The sequence below is a fragment of the Pseudophryne corroboree genome, chromosome 2, assembly GCF_028390025.1.
Source record: "Pseudophryne corroboree isolate aPseCor3 chromosome 2, aPseCor3.hap2, whole genome shotgun sequence".
NCBI lineage: Eukaryota > Metazoa > Chordata > Amphibia > Anura > Myobatrachidae > Pseudophryne > Pseudophryne corroboree.
The window spans coordinates 244,766,146-244,779,315 of record NC_086445.1 but is presented as its reverse complement, the minus strand read 5'-3'; the positions used below and the strand labels follow the sequence as shown (position 1 = coordinate 244,779,315).

The following is a 13,170-nucleotide window of genomic DNA, read 5'->3' as shown; positions in this document are numbered from 1 at the left end:
GTTTTTCACCTTGCACTTATCACTGGTTTATCACTTCCTTATGCTGTCTCCAGGCTTAATACATCTGCCCCTTTGTACCTTTTTTAGTTTGTGCCAGAAACAGATGGGTATATAACACCAATAATAAAACCCATGGGGTTCAATGCACATGGAGACTATGGTGGTCATTCCGAGTTGTTCGCTCGCTAGCTGCTTTTAGCAGCATTGCACACGCTAGGCCGCCGCCCTCTGGGAGTGTATCTTAGCTTAGCAGAATTGCGAACAAAAGATTAGCAGAACTGCTACTAAATAATTCCTTGCAGTTTCTGAGTAGCTCCAGACCTACTCCTAGATTGCAATCACCTCAGTACGTTTAGTTCCTGGTTTGACGTCACAAACACGCCCTGCGTTCGGCCAGCCACTCCTGTGTTTTTACCTGGCACGCCTGCATTTTTACCTGGCACGCCTGCGTTTTTTAGCACACTCCCTGAAAACGGGCAGTTTCCGCCCAAAAACACCCACTTCCTGTCAATCACACTACGATCACTCGAGCGATGAAAAAACATTGCTCGAGCTTGTGCAAATCTCCAAAGTTTTGTGTTAAATTAATTAACGCATGCGCGCTGCGTACCATGCGCATGAGCATTTTCTACCTAATCGCTCCGTTGCGAAAAACGGCAACGCGCGAACAACTCGAAATGACCACCCATGTCTCCACCAAAACCATCTGTAATAACTGGGTCCTGGGTCACACTGTCGAAGTCACCAAGACACACAGTATTTGGTACTAAGGGGTACATTTACAAAAGCTTCTAAAAATTAAGTGGTGATGTTGCCATAGCAACCAATCAGCTTCTGTCTAGAAAATGATACACAATCTGGTTGCTATGGGAAACATCACTTTTCATTTTTAGAAGCTTTAGTAAATATACTCCTAAGAGTGGGGCAGGGATCAAGCTCAATGTCATCCTACCATTGGCAGGTACAAAGTAAGAAAGCCCACAGAGACTTCAATATCCACACTACATTACATTGGACCTGTAGTTGCATCTTAGTAAGACTGTCAAAATTAAATGGAAGGGACCTGTAATATTGGGCATGATTCAATTGAGTTGAATAGCGCTGGGAATTAGTTTCTAGGGCTATTCAATACAATGACATCTGACAACGGGATTTCTTCACACCCCACGGAGGGGTGCAAGCAGAAATCTGAGAAAAGTGCCAGAGCACTACTGATTTCTGCCCTTAGTGCGGCGGAAACGGCATTGCATCAGGCACTTAAATCGGAGAATGCCAGTTCTCCCAACAAAACACCCTGTTTAGTCTGGGAGAACGGGCATTCTCCAACTTACCATTGCGCTGTATTGAATAGTCCGGGAGCTAATTCCCGGCGCTATTTAACTCTTAGAATTGAATCGTGCCCATTGTATTTCCCTGCTGAATTGGGATCCTGCTTAATATAGGACAGCAGCTGAACCTGAAGAAAAATAATGGGCATCCATTTGTTTGAATACAAAGGAAGAGTCCCATGAATCCGTGTCCCATCTCCGATTTAGTACAGGGTCCTTTTGCTGATTGCAGCAGCAAATTTGCTAGCTAATGGGCAAAACCATGTGCACTGCAAGAGAGGGGGGGGGGGGGGCAGATATAACACGTGCAGAGAGCGTTAGATTTGGGTTGGGTTGAGTTCAAACTGAAATCTAAATTGCAGTGGAAAAATAAAGCAACCAGTATTTACCTTTGCACAGAAACAAAATACCCCACCCAAATTTAACTCTCTGCACTTGTTATATCTGGCCCCCCTGCAGTGCAAATGGTTTTGCCCATTAGCTAACAAATTTGCTGCTGCGATCAGATCTGAATTAGGCCCTTATACTTTTGTTCAGTGAGCTCTTACATACTGGGTTCTATTATGAATGCAGGTTTGCAGTGTACTGCTAGTAGAGCAACGCAGAGGTTGTAGGTAGGCAAGCCATGGCTGCCACATCTGATGATTTGGACTGTCTCTACTCCTAAAAGGAAGCTTGTATTTGTGTGTCATTTAGTCTAGCCTTTAATGAATTTGATGGCTTGTAATTCATGCAATGTAACTGAATTTGCAAGAAAATATCGTTAGGGTATCTGGAGTGTAGATATAAAAAGTGTTTTAGTTTCTAAAATCTTCAGGAGCGTAATATGCCGACATTAATAAATAAGTTTCACATTCTTAAGTTAACTTTTATTGATAATATTAGTAAGTCTATGGAACTTACTCTTAGGAGTTCTATTTAAGAAGTGCTTGTGTTTTATGATTTGTTTATGAATCACTGATATCTATATTTATAGTCTTTAACCGCGCATGTAGTGGGGATTTCTCTTACGTCCTAGAGGATGCTGGGGTCCATATTTAGTACCATGGGGTATAGATGGGTCCACCAGGAGCCATTGGCACTTTAAGAGTTTAATAGTGTGGGCTGGCTCCTCACTCTATGCCCCTCCTACCAGACTCAGTTTAGAAAATGTGCCCGGAGGAGCCGGTCACAGCTAGGGGAGCTCTACAGAGCTTTCTTAGTAAAAGTTTTCTTAGCGGTTTTTTATTTTACAGGGAGGCTGCTGGCAACAGCCTCCCTGCATCGAGGGACTGAGGGGGGAGCAGTGTCCACCCTGCGGGGTCTGAGCCACTGTCTCCGCTGATTGGATATTGAGCTCCAGAGGGGATAGATCGCTCCCCGCCGCAGGGTAACGCTCACCCCAGCAGCATGCCGCCACCCCCTTGCAGAGCTGAAGTGTGGCGTGTGAGTCACCGTCCCCCCTAACAAGCGGGGTGTCGGTGTGAAGATGGCGGCTACAGGGTAGGAGCGCAGTATTAACTGCGCTCCCGGACGGCTCAGCGGTACATAGGTGTGGCGCTGGGAGGGGCGCCCTGAGCCAGCGCCTGACCCTACACTGACCATTTCAGCCTGTCGGGGTCTGTGGATTTCAGCCAGCACACAAAAACCTCAGGCCAGTATAATCTTGAAGAGCGGGAAGACAGCGCCATTAAGGGGGCGGAGCTTCTCAGAGCGGATCCAGCAGCGTTTCAGCGCCATTTTCCTGCCTGCAGTCGGATGCAAGTGGAAGATCAGTCCCTCCAGTGCAACTTCAGCTATCTGTACGGTACCAGGGGATTGTAGAAGGGAGGGGAGGCTGTGTAAAGGCTGTGTCACCTAGTAAGGGACACAGTCAGCGTTGGTTTAGGGTCTCCCTATACCTGTAATAGCACTGTGTGTGGGTTGGCTCCAATCTCTGTGTCTCTCTGCCGTTCTTCGGGAGGAAATTCTGTCTGCCCAGTACCCTGTATGTATGTGGGGTGAGTGGTGTGTATTAGCAAACATGTCTAGAGACCCTGTTTCATATGCTGCAGAGGATTTATCGTCTCGGGAAGAGCCCATACCATGTAATCAGGATTGCACTGTTGTAGCGCAGATCCCAGCTAGAGAACCAAAGTGGTTTGCCTCTCTTAGGGGGACTATTTCTCAGATTTCTGAAAGTGTTGCAAGAACTGAGCATGCAACTCAGGTATTGCAATCCTCTATGGTTGTATTGTCGGATACTGCTCCCTCAGGGTCCCCTGCGGTACATTCTCACAAACGTGCACTTGCCCAAATTATGCAGGATGACACGGATACCGATTCTGACACTGCAGACGGTGACGGGGATGTGTCGAGGGGGACGGCATCACTTGCAAAGGGGGTGCAGTTGATGATTGAGGCCGTACATTTCTGACACAACTCCTGAGCAGGTTGAGGAGGCCTTTTTCACGGACAGTAAAAAGGCCCCTCTCACCTTCCCAGCATCTAAGGAATTAAATGCTATCTTTGAAAAAGCCTGGGAAAATCCGGAGAAAAAATTCCAGATCCCTAAGAGGGTCTTTGTTGCTTTTCCCTTCCCAGAGGAAGATCGAAAGAAGTGGGAGTCTCTGCCGATAGTTGACGCCTCTGTCACCAGGCTGCCAAAACAGGTGGTTTTACCAGTCCCGGGATCTACCGCGTTGAAGGACCCGGCAGATCGGAAGGTGGATGCTACGCTCAAATCCATTTACACGGCCTCGGGCTATACTGCGGCCTACTATTGCCTGTGCATGGATTTCTAAAGCTATATCCAGGTGGTCAATCACTCTGCAGGAGGACTTGACTACGAAGGATAAAGGTGACGTTGATTTTTTTTTTTTACGTAATATTCAGGATTCTGCAGGGATCCTGGTAGATTCCATGAAGGACCTGGGTTCCATGGCTGCGGGGGATCTCCTCCATGTCCGTCTCTGCTCGCATGGGTCTCTGGCTGCGCCAATGGTCTTTGGATGCGGAATCCAGGAAGTGTGGAGGGCCTACCCTATACAGGTCAGGCTCTCTTTGGGGAGGCGCTGGATGTGTGGATTGCCACGGCTACCGCGGGTAAGTCTCCTTTTCTCCCCTCAGCTGCACCGGCTACGAAGAAGCCTTTTACAACAGCCACGTCACAGTCCTTTCGGCCCGCGAGGCCTAGAAAGAACAAGCCTTCTCACACCTTCTTCAGAGGTGGTCGTGCTAAAGGAAAAAAGCCTGCTCCCGCAGGTTCCCAAGACCAGAAGCCTACTTCTGGTACCTCAAAGTCCTCCGCATGATGGTGGACAGCACAGCCTGGTGGAAGGTCAGGTGGAAGCAAGACTCCGGCATTTCAGCCATGTCTGGATGTCATCTGGCCTGGACCCTTGGGTACAGGATATAGTGTCCAGGGGGGTACAGGCTGGAGTTTCAAACTCTCCCACCTCACGGTTTCTTCAAATTAGGCTTGCCAGCTCTGCCGGCAGACAGAATAATTCTTCTGGAAGCTATCCGAAAATTGGTAGTGTCCGAGGTCATTATTCCAGTTCCGCCTCATCAGTGGAACAAGGGTTACTATTTGAACCTTTTCGTGGTACCGAAGCCGGATGGTTCGGTAAGGCCAATTCTGAACTTAAAATCTTTGAACCCTTATCTCATGGAGTTCAAATTCAAGATGGAGTCTCTGAGAGCTGTCATCTCAGGACTGATGGAGGGGGAGTTCCTGGTGTCCCTGGACATCAAGGATGCGTACCTCCACATTCCCATTTGGTCGCAGCATCAGGCATATCTCAGGTTTGCACTATTAGACGATCACTATCCGTTTCAGGCGTTGCCGTTTGGCCTCTCCACAGCACCGAGGGTCTTCACCAAGGTGATGGCAGAGATGATGGTTCTCCGCAAGCAAGGGGTGAACATAATTCCGTATCTGGACGATCTCCTGATCAAGGCATCGTCCGGGGAGAAGTTAAGATACATTGCTCTCACGACACATCTGCTCAAGGAGCACGGTTGTATCCTAAACCTTCCAAAGTCTCATCTGGAGCCGACAAGGAGGCTGTCTTTCCTTGGATGATCCTAGACACGGAAGTGAAGAGTGTGTTTCTACCGGTGGAGAAAGCATTGGTGATTCAAACGATGGTCCGGGATGTCTTGAAGCCTACCCGGGTATCGGTTCATCAGTGCATCCGCCTTCTGGCGAAGATGTTTGCCTCCTACGAGGCTCTGCAGTACGGAAGGTTTCATGCTCGATCCTTTCAGCTGGATCTCTTGGGCCAGTGGTCGGTATCTCACCTACATATGCACCAGAGGATACGTCTGTCACAGAAAGCCAGGATTTCGCTCCTCTGGTGGCTCAAACTACCACACCTTCTGGAAGGCCGAAGGTTCGGAGTTCAGGACTGCATCCTTCCAACCACAGATGCAAGTCTAAAGGTCCGTACACATTAGACAATGTTGTTCTGTGAGCGTCGTCGTCTGTTTCCCTTCCCGGGCCGGCCGGTTGGCGGCTGACTGTACACACTGAACGATATGACTGCTCATATAGCTGTGACATCACGTCTCCGCCAGCCCTGCATGCAGGTCGTGGACGACAGTCCAGATCCTGCATGTATGCACTGTTGACAGCAATGATCGTTGCCGACCCGCGGGGCCGCACATCGGTCGTCGCTGGCGGCACACACACTTGCCGATAAAATGAGCGACGTCACTCGGGAAGAGGGAAAATGAGCGACGTCGCTCATTTTTATCGGCAAGTGTGTATGGGCCTTAAGAGGTTGTGGAGCAGTCGCTCAGTGGGAAACCTTCCAAGGAAGGTGGTCGAATCAAGAATCCCTTCTCCCAATAAACATCCTAGAGCTAAGGGCCGTATACAATGGCCTTCTGCAAGCAGCGCATTTTCTACAGTATCGGGCTGTTCAGGTGCAGTCGGACAACGTCACCACAGTGGCCTACATAAACCGACAAGGCGGAACGAAGAGCTGGGCTGCAATGTCGGAGGTGTCAAGAATCCTCCTCTGGGCAGAAAGACATGCTGTAGCGATGTCAGCAATCTTCATTCCGGGAGTAGACAACTGGGAAGCAGACTTCCTCAGCAGACTTCCTCAGCAGACACGGAGAGTGGGGCCTCCATCCGGAGGTGTTCGAGGAGGTAACCGGTTGGTGGGGGGTTCCTCACATAGACATGATGGCATACCTCCTCAACAAGAATCTGCGGAGGTACTGTTCCAGGTTGAGAGACCCGCAGGCAGTGGCGGTGGACGCACTGCTAACACTGTGGGTGCACACGTCAGTGTATGTGTTCCCTCCACTTTCTCTGATACCAAGAGTTCTTCAACTTGTAAAAAGAACAAAGGTTCTGGCAATCCTCATTGCTCCGGGCTGGCCAAGGAGGGCTTGGCACATGGATCTGCTGGATCTTCTGCTGGAAGATCCAAGGCCCTTACCTCTTCGGGAGGATCTGCTACTGCAGGGGCCGTTCGCTTATATCAGTGATGGCTAACCTTGACACTCCAGCTGTTGTTGAACTACACATCCCAGCATGCCCTGCTACAGTTTTGCTATTTGGCCATGCTAAAACTGATGCAGGGCATGCTGGGATGTGTAGTTCAACAACAGCTGGAGTGTCAAGGTTAGCCATCACTGGCTTATATCAAGACTTACCATGGCCACGTTTGACGGCATGGCAGTTGAGCGCCAGATCTTAGCTCGGAAGGGTATCCCGAGTGAGGTTATTCCTACCCTGATACAGGCTAGGATGGGGGTAATGTCTAAACATTACCATCGCATTTGGAAAAGATATGTTTGAGGAAGCCCCCGTGAGAGGAGCGAAACGCGTCAGAAGCAGATCATTGGACCCCTGTACCAGCCTTCTTTGCACCCCCAAATTACCTAATCAGCTAGCGGTAATACCTGTGGACAAACCGGAGATCGGGAGAACATAACCGCGACTGTGGTGTCTGCATACGGCACATAGAGGTGTGGACTCATAGAGCTTGGAAGTCGGGTAAAACACTTAACACAGCAGGCGCCAGTGCAGCGCCATTCCCGCAGCCCGAGACCGCCTCGTCTGTCATTGGATTCTCCCGTGTTACAACAACCGGTGTAAGCTACACGTAAGGCTCCAGTGTGGAGCGATCGTTTTTGCACAATAACATCTCCTTTTACCGAGTGGCAGCTTATAGAGGAAATTCAGTACACAGCAAGGGTGCAAATCACAGCTGGTATTTTGTTTTATATTTCAACATATGGACAGAGTTTTATACATTTTTTGAAAATTTTAATTCTCTGTGCACAGAGTTTACCTAGATCCACCTCCTTTAGATATGCAAAGACATTGTTAGTGATTTTATTGACCGGTCGAATTGTTTATTTGTAAAGTATATATATATATACATATATCTATTTTTCACGTAATAAAAAACATAGATTATATGAAATTATCAACTTGTTTTTATTGAACTTTTGAGCCATACCATATTATTTATAGCGCAAGAGGGGATTTGTTTAATGTTTGTTGGTGTGAATCCAAGAAATTTCCTGCGGTGGAGTTTCAACTTGGATGTTTTCTCCTTTTCCTGCAAGCAGGTGTGGATATGGGCCTGAGATTGGGCTCCATCAAGGTCCATATCTCAGCTTTGTCCATTTTCTTCCAAAAACAATTGGCTGTCCTCCCTGAGGTTCAGACCTTTTTGAAAGGTGTTCTGCACATCCAGCCTCCCTTTGTGGCACCAACGGCACCCTGGGATCTTGATGTGGTGTTGCAGTTCCTGGAATCGGATTGGTTTGTGCCTCTACAGGAGGCTGAATCAAGTTTCTCACATGGAAGGCGGTCACTTTGTTGGCCTTAGCTTCTGCTCGACGTGTGTCGGAATTGGGGGCTTTGTTTTATAAAAGTCCCTATCTGATCTTCCATGAAGATAGGGCGGAACTCAGGACTCGTCCGCAGTTCCTGCCTAAGGTTGTATCAGCTTTTCATATCAACCAACCTATTGTGGTGCCAGTGGCTATTGACTCCTTAATTGCTTCAAAGGCCTTGGATGTTGCGAGGGCTTTGAAGATTTATGTGAAGAGGACGGCTCGTCATAGAAAATCTGACTCTCTGTTTGTCCTATATGATCCCAAGAAAATTGGGTGTCCTGCTTCTAAGCAGTCGATTTCATGCTGGCTCAGGTTCACCATCCAGCATGCATATTCTACGGCAGGATTGCCATGTCCAAAATCCGTTAAGGCCCACTCTACTCGTAAGATGGGTTCTTCCTGGGTGGCTGCCCGGGGTGTCTCGGCTCTACAGCTTTGCCGAGCAGCTACTTGGTCTGGGTCGAACACGTTTGCTAAGTTTTACAAGTTCGATACTTTGGCCTTTGATAACCTCCGGTTTGGTCAAGCGGTTTTGCAGGAGCCTCAGCGCTCTCCCTCCCGTTCTGGGAGCTTTGGTACATCCCCATGGTACTAATATGGACCCCAGCATCCTCTAGGACGTAAGAGAAAATAGGATTTTAATTACGTACCGGTAAATCCTTTTCTCGTAGTCCGTAGAGCAGGCTTTCCCAACCACGGTCCTCAAGGCACACCAACAGTGCAGGTTTTAGTGATATCCAGGCTGCAGCACAGACTGTTAAATCAAAATAAGTGAGCTACTAATTAAGTCACCTGTGCTGATGCCTGGATATCACTAAAACATGCACTGTTGGTGTGCCTTGAGGACCGTGGTTGGGAAAGCCTGCCGTAGAGGATGCTGGGCGCCCGCCCAGCGCTTCGTTTTCCTGTATTGGTTTTATAGTTCAGTACTGCCTTGTTCCTAGGTAAGTTCTGCATTATTTACTGTTTCAGCTGTTGCTGAGTTTTCCGGCACGTTGGCCGGATTTGCCTGTTGTGTGAGCTGGTATGAATCTCGCCACTATCTGTGTATTTCCTTCTCTCGAAGTATGTCGTTTCCTCGGGCACAGTTTCTAGACTGAGTCTGGTAGGAGGGGCATATAGGGAGGAGCCAACCCACACTATTAAACTCTTAAAGTGCCAATGGCTCCTGGTGGACCCGTCTATACCCCATAGTACTAATATGGACCCCGGCATCCTCTACGGACTACGAGAAAAGGATTTACCGGTAGGTACTTAAAATCCTATTTTTTATTTATTTTTATTTTTTACTCCATTGAAGCTTTGAAACCCCACCACCACTGTAGGATATTGATAGAGCTGGTGAAGGTCGCTTCTGAGCTCTGCAGTTCAATTAGCGATGTAGTAATGAAATATCATCCAGTATTCAGCTGTGCACATATCCGACTATTACAGTAGCTCAACATCAGTATGAGGAACAGGTAACGATGATACTAGTTTCGATATGCTCTTCCAAAGCCTCTTATTGAATTGTCTCATCCCCTACATGGCGTGCATGAAATATTCATTGTGCACGGTTTTTGTTTTTTTATAGGGCCATGCCACTTCCTTCTTCTCTCCTGCCCTTGAGAGGTATTCCTCTTTCCAAGTGCATGCTAATAATGATATCCGACAAATCCAGAGTATGGAGAATGGGGTTCTCTTCCTCACCAAAAATAACCTGAAATACATGACCAGAGGAGGACTGATTATCTTTGACTATATGTGAGTTATTGGCTTTCTTTGGTTTAATCTCCTTTCTACTCTATAAGATAGAAATGCTTTGTAACCAAATGCTCGGCTTCTGTCTGTCAGTATTTTGCAGCTTGGAGAGTGCTATTGGTATTCTTATTCAAAGCTATAGCTTACCCTTTCACACTGTCAGCATTAACCCGTATTATCGCACATGAACACACAGCAACGCAGGTTTTTACTCCATGTGAAAGGGTCCAGTTGAAATAATTCGGGTCGAGATCCGGCATTTCAACTGGGCTAGCGACCAGTTTTGAACACTAGATCATTAGGGCTGTAACACTCGCTCCGGTTTTCCCCGGATGGCAAAAAGCCGGAAAAACTTTGTCCAGCTTTTTGCCATCCGGGAGGTCTTTCACACACAACGGCTTTGATCCGTGTGTAATGCTGTGCGCATGCGCAGCAGCGGCGGCAGCTAAAAGAACCGTGTGTGTGTGTGTGTGTGTGTGTGTGTGTGTGTGAAAGCTCCCATTCACACACTGTTCACTGCCTACGAAGACTGCACGGCCCCGGCACGGCAGCCGGACCTTCCAGTGGATATTTCCGGTTGCAACCCTGCAGCAGCGCCGGAGCCGTGCCGGAGCCGTGCCGTGTGAAAGGACACATTGCTCTGAATGTGTCTCAGCAGCACAGGCACGGCAAAAAGCCGTCCGGGATTTTGCCGGGCGGCGGGAGCCGGCGCATGTGTTACAGCCCTAACAGGTCATGGTGCAGTGTAAATGGGTAACCCGGATCGATGGGACCCAGGACCCATTTATTGCATAGGAAAGCCAGTGCTTGGAGATGATCTCCTCCAAGCGCCAGCACAAGTGACCAGTGACGCGGCAGGTGCGACCCGGCTTTGCAGTGTGAAAGGGGTGTTACTCTTGTGATATAACTTGCCCCAAGTTACTATTCTATAGTAGTGCAAAAAATGCGCTTTTTGTATTTGTCCAGAAACATCTGTAGAATTAGGTTACTGTGTTGCTGTGTCCTGTTATCTGTAGGATGGATGAAAGTGTGGACAACCACAGTCTCCTGCTCACAGATAGCAGCACTCTTCTTATTGGAGGCATGCAGAATCATGTCATCCAGATGGATCTGAACACTGTGCAGGAAACACAGAAGGCAAGTCTAACAATTCCAGCATTCTATATAGTATCTAAGTAAATGTAGAACTAGTGCATGTAGCTGTAATATTAAAACAGTCTACAAATACAAACTTTCTTTTTGCCATTTTACATTGCGTTTAAATAACTATGAAGTCTACAGCTATGGCCAAAAGTTTTGAGGATGACGCATTCATTTTCACAAAGTCTGCTGCCTCAGTTTTTATGGTGGCAATTTGCACATACTCCAGAATGTTCTGAAGAGTGATCCGATGAATTGCAATCAATTGCAAAGTCCTTCTTTGCATGACAATGAACTTAGGCCCTCATTCCGAGTTGATCGCTAGCTGCTTTCGTTCGCAGCGTGGCGATTAGGTGAAAAAGCTGCATTTCTGCGCATGCGTATGGGCCGCAGTACGCACACGCGAAGTACTTTCACACAAAACTATGCAGTTTTACACAAGGTCGAGCAACGCTTTTCTGTCGCAGTGCTGATCGGTGAGTGATTGACAAGAAGTGGGTGTTCCTGGGTGGTAACTGGCTGTTTTCAGGGAGTGTGCTAAAAAACGCAGGCGTGACTGGTAAAAACGCAGGCGTGTCTGGGAAAACGGGGGAGTGGCTGGCCGAACACAGGGCGTGTTTGTGACGTCAAAGCAGGAACTAAACTGACTGCAGCGGTGGTATTCATGTGACCGGCGGTCGGGAGACCGACAGTCACTTGACCTCCTCCACCATCCCGACGGCTCACTATCCCGATGGTCGGCATGCCGACCAACAGGGACTATTCCCACTCGTGGGTGTCCACGACACCCATAGAGTGGGAATAGAACCCGTGGCGACCGCAGGTCGCCACCGAGCCCGCAGCGTGGCGAGCGCAGCGAGCCCGCAAGTGGCTTGCTGCACTCGTCCCTCCCCGCCGGGATCCCGGCGTCTGTATGCTGCCGGGATCCCGGCGTCGGTAAGCTGACCGGCGGTCTCCTGACCGCCGGTCAGCCGTACTACACCCTGACTGCAGTGATCGCAAGGTAGGAGTAGGTTTGGAGCTTCTCTGGAGCTGCTCAGAAACTGCATGAAAATTTTTACGAGCAGTTCTGCTAACCTTTCGTTCGCACTTCTGCTAAGATACACTCCCAGAGGGCGGCGGCCTAGCGCGTGCACTGCTGCTAAAAGCCGCTAGCGATCGAACAACTCGGAATGAGGGCCTTAATACCATAAACAACATTTCCACTGCATTTCAGCCCTGCCACAAAAGGGCCAGCTGACAACATGATAATGATTCTCACATTAACACAGGTGAGAGTGTTGATGAGGACAAGGCTGAAGATCACTCTGTCATGCTGATTGAGTTAGAATAACAGACTGGAAGCTTTAAAAGGAGGGTGATGCTTGTAATCATTGTTCTTCCTCTATTAACCATAGTTACCTACGAGGAAACGCATGCAGTCATCACTGCTTTGCACAAAAAGGGCTTCACAGGCAAGGATATTGCTGCTAGTAATATTGCACCTACCTCAACCATTTATTGGATCATCAAGAACTTCAAAGAGGCCTGTTAGTACCAAAGAGTGTTCCTAAGGTAGTAAGGTTAACTACTTGGTATAACGTAGCGACTCTTAACGATGGGTCGTCACCATTATGAGCTTCTTTAGATGGGACTCTCGCCATTAGATCTCCACCATTCCACAACAAACTATGGTCATATACTGTATTTGTGCTGTTGATTTATATTGTTTTATGGTATTTCTTGATTACTAGGGATATATTATTCTACAGCTAAACATATCACTATGATATACAGACAGTGGATTCGACTGTTCACCTCTAATGTTCAGTATACGTTATGTTACATGTGTGTTACCTTTTTTCTTTTCAATAAACACAATTTGAAAAAAAAAAAAGGAACTTCAAAGAGAGAAGTTCAATAGTAGTGAAGAAGGTTTTAGGGCACCCAAGAACATCCAGCAGGTGACAGGACCGTCTCCTAAAGTTGATTCAGCTGCGGGATCGGGTCACCACAGTGAGGCGATCCACATGCACAGTGAGGCGAATACTTTTGAAGGTTTACCTGGTGTCAAGAAGGGCAGCAAAGAAGCCACTTCTCTCCAGGAAACACATTGTCCATAAAAGCCTTTGACACTTATGAAATGCTTGTCATT

The 13,170-nt window shown here is 48.0% G+C and overlaps 1 protein-coding gene across 4 annotated transcripts in view; it reads left to right on the top strand.

Annotated features, from left to right (window-relative positions):
- PAN2 (poly(A) specific ribonuclease subunit PAN2) overlaps positions 1-13,170 on the top strand; it is a 295,174-nt gene that overhangs the window by 26,046 nt on the left and 255,958 nt on the right. For all 4 annotated transcript variants that reach the window (XM_063952590.1, XM_063952592.1, XM_063952589.1 and 1 more), the window contains 2 exons: positions 9,730-9,899; positions 10,913-11,033. In XM_063952590.1, coding sequence (XP_063808660.1) covers positions 9,730-9,899; positions 10,913-11,033 — 291 coding nt within the window. The remainder of the gene's footprint in view (positions 1-9,729; positions 9,900-10,912; positions 11,034-13,170) is intronic.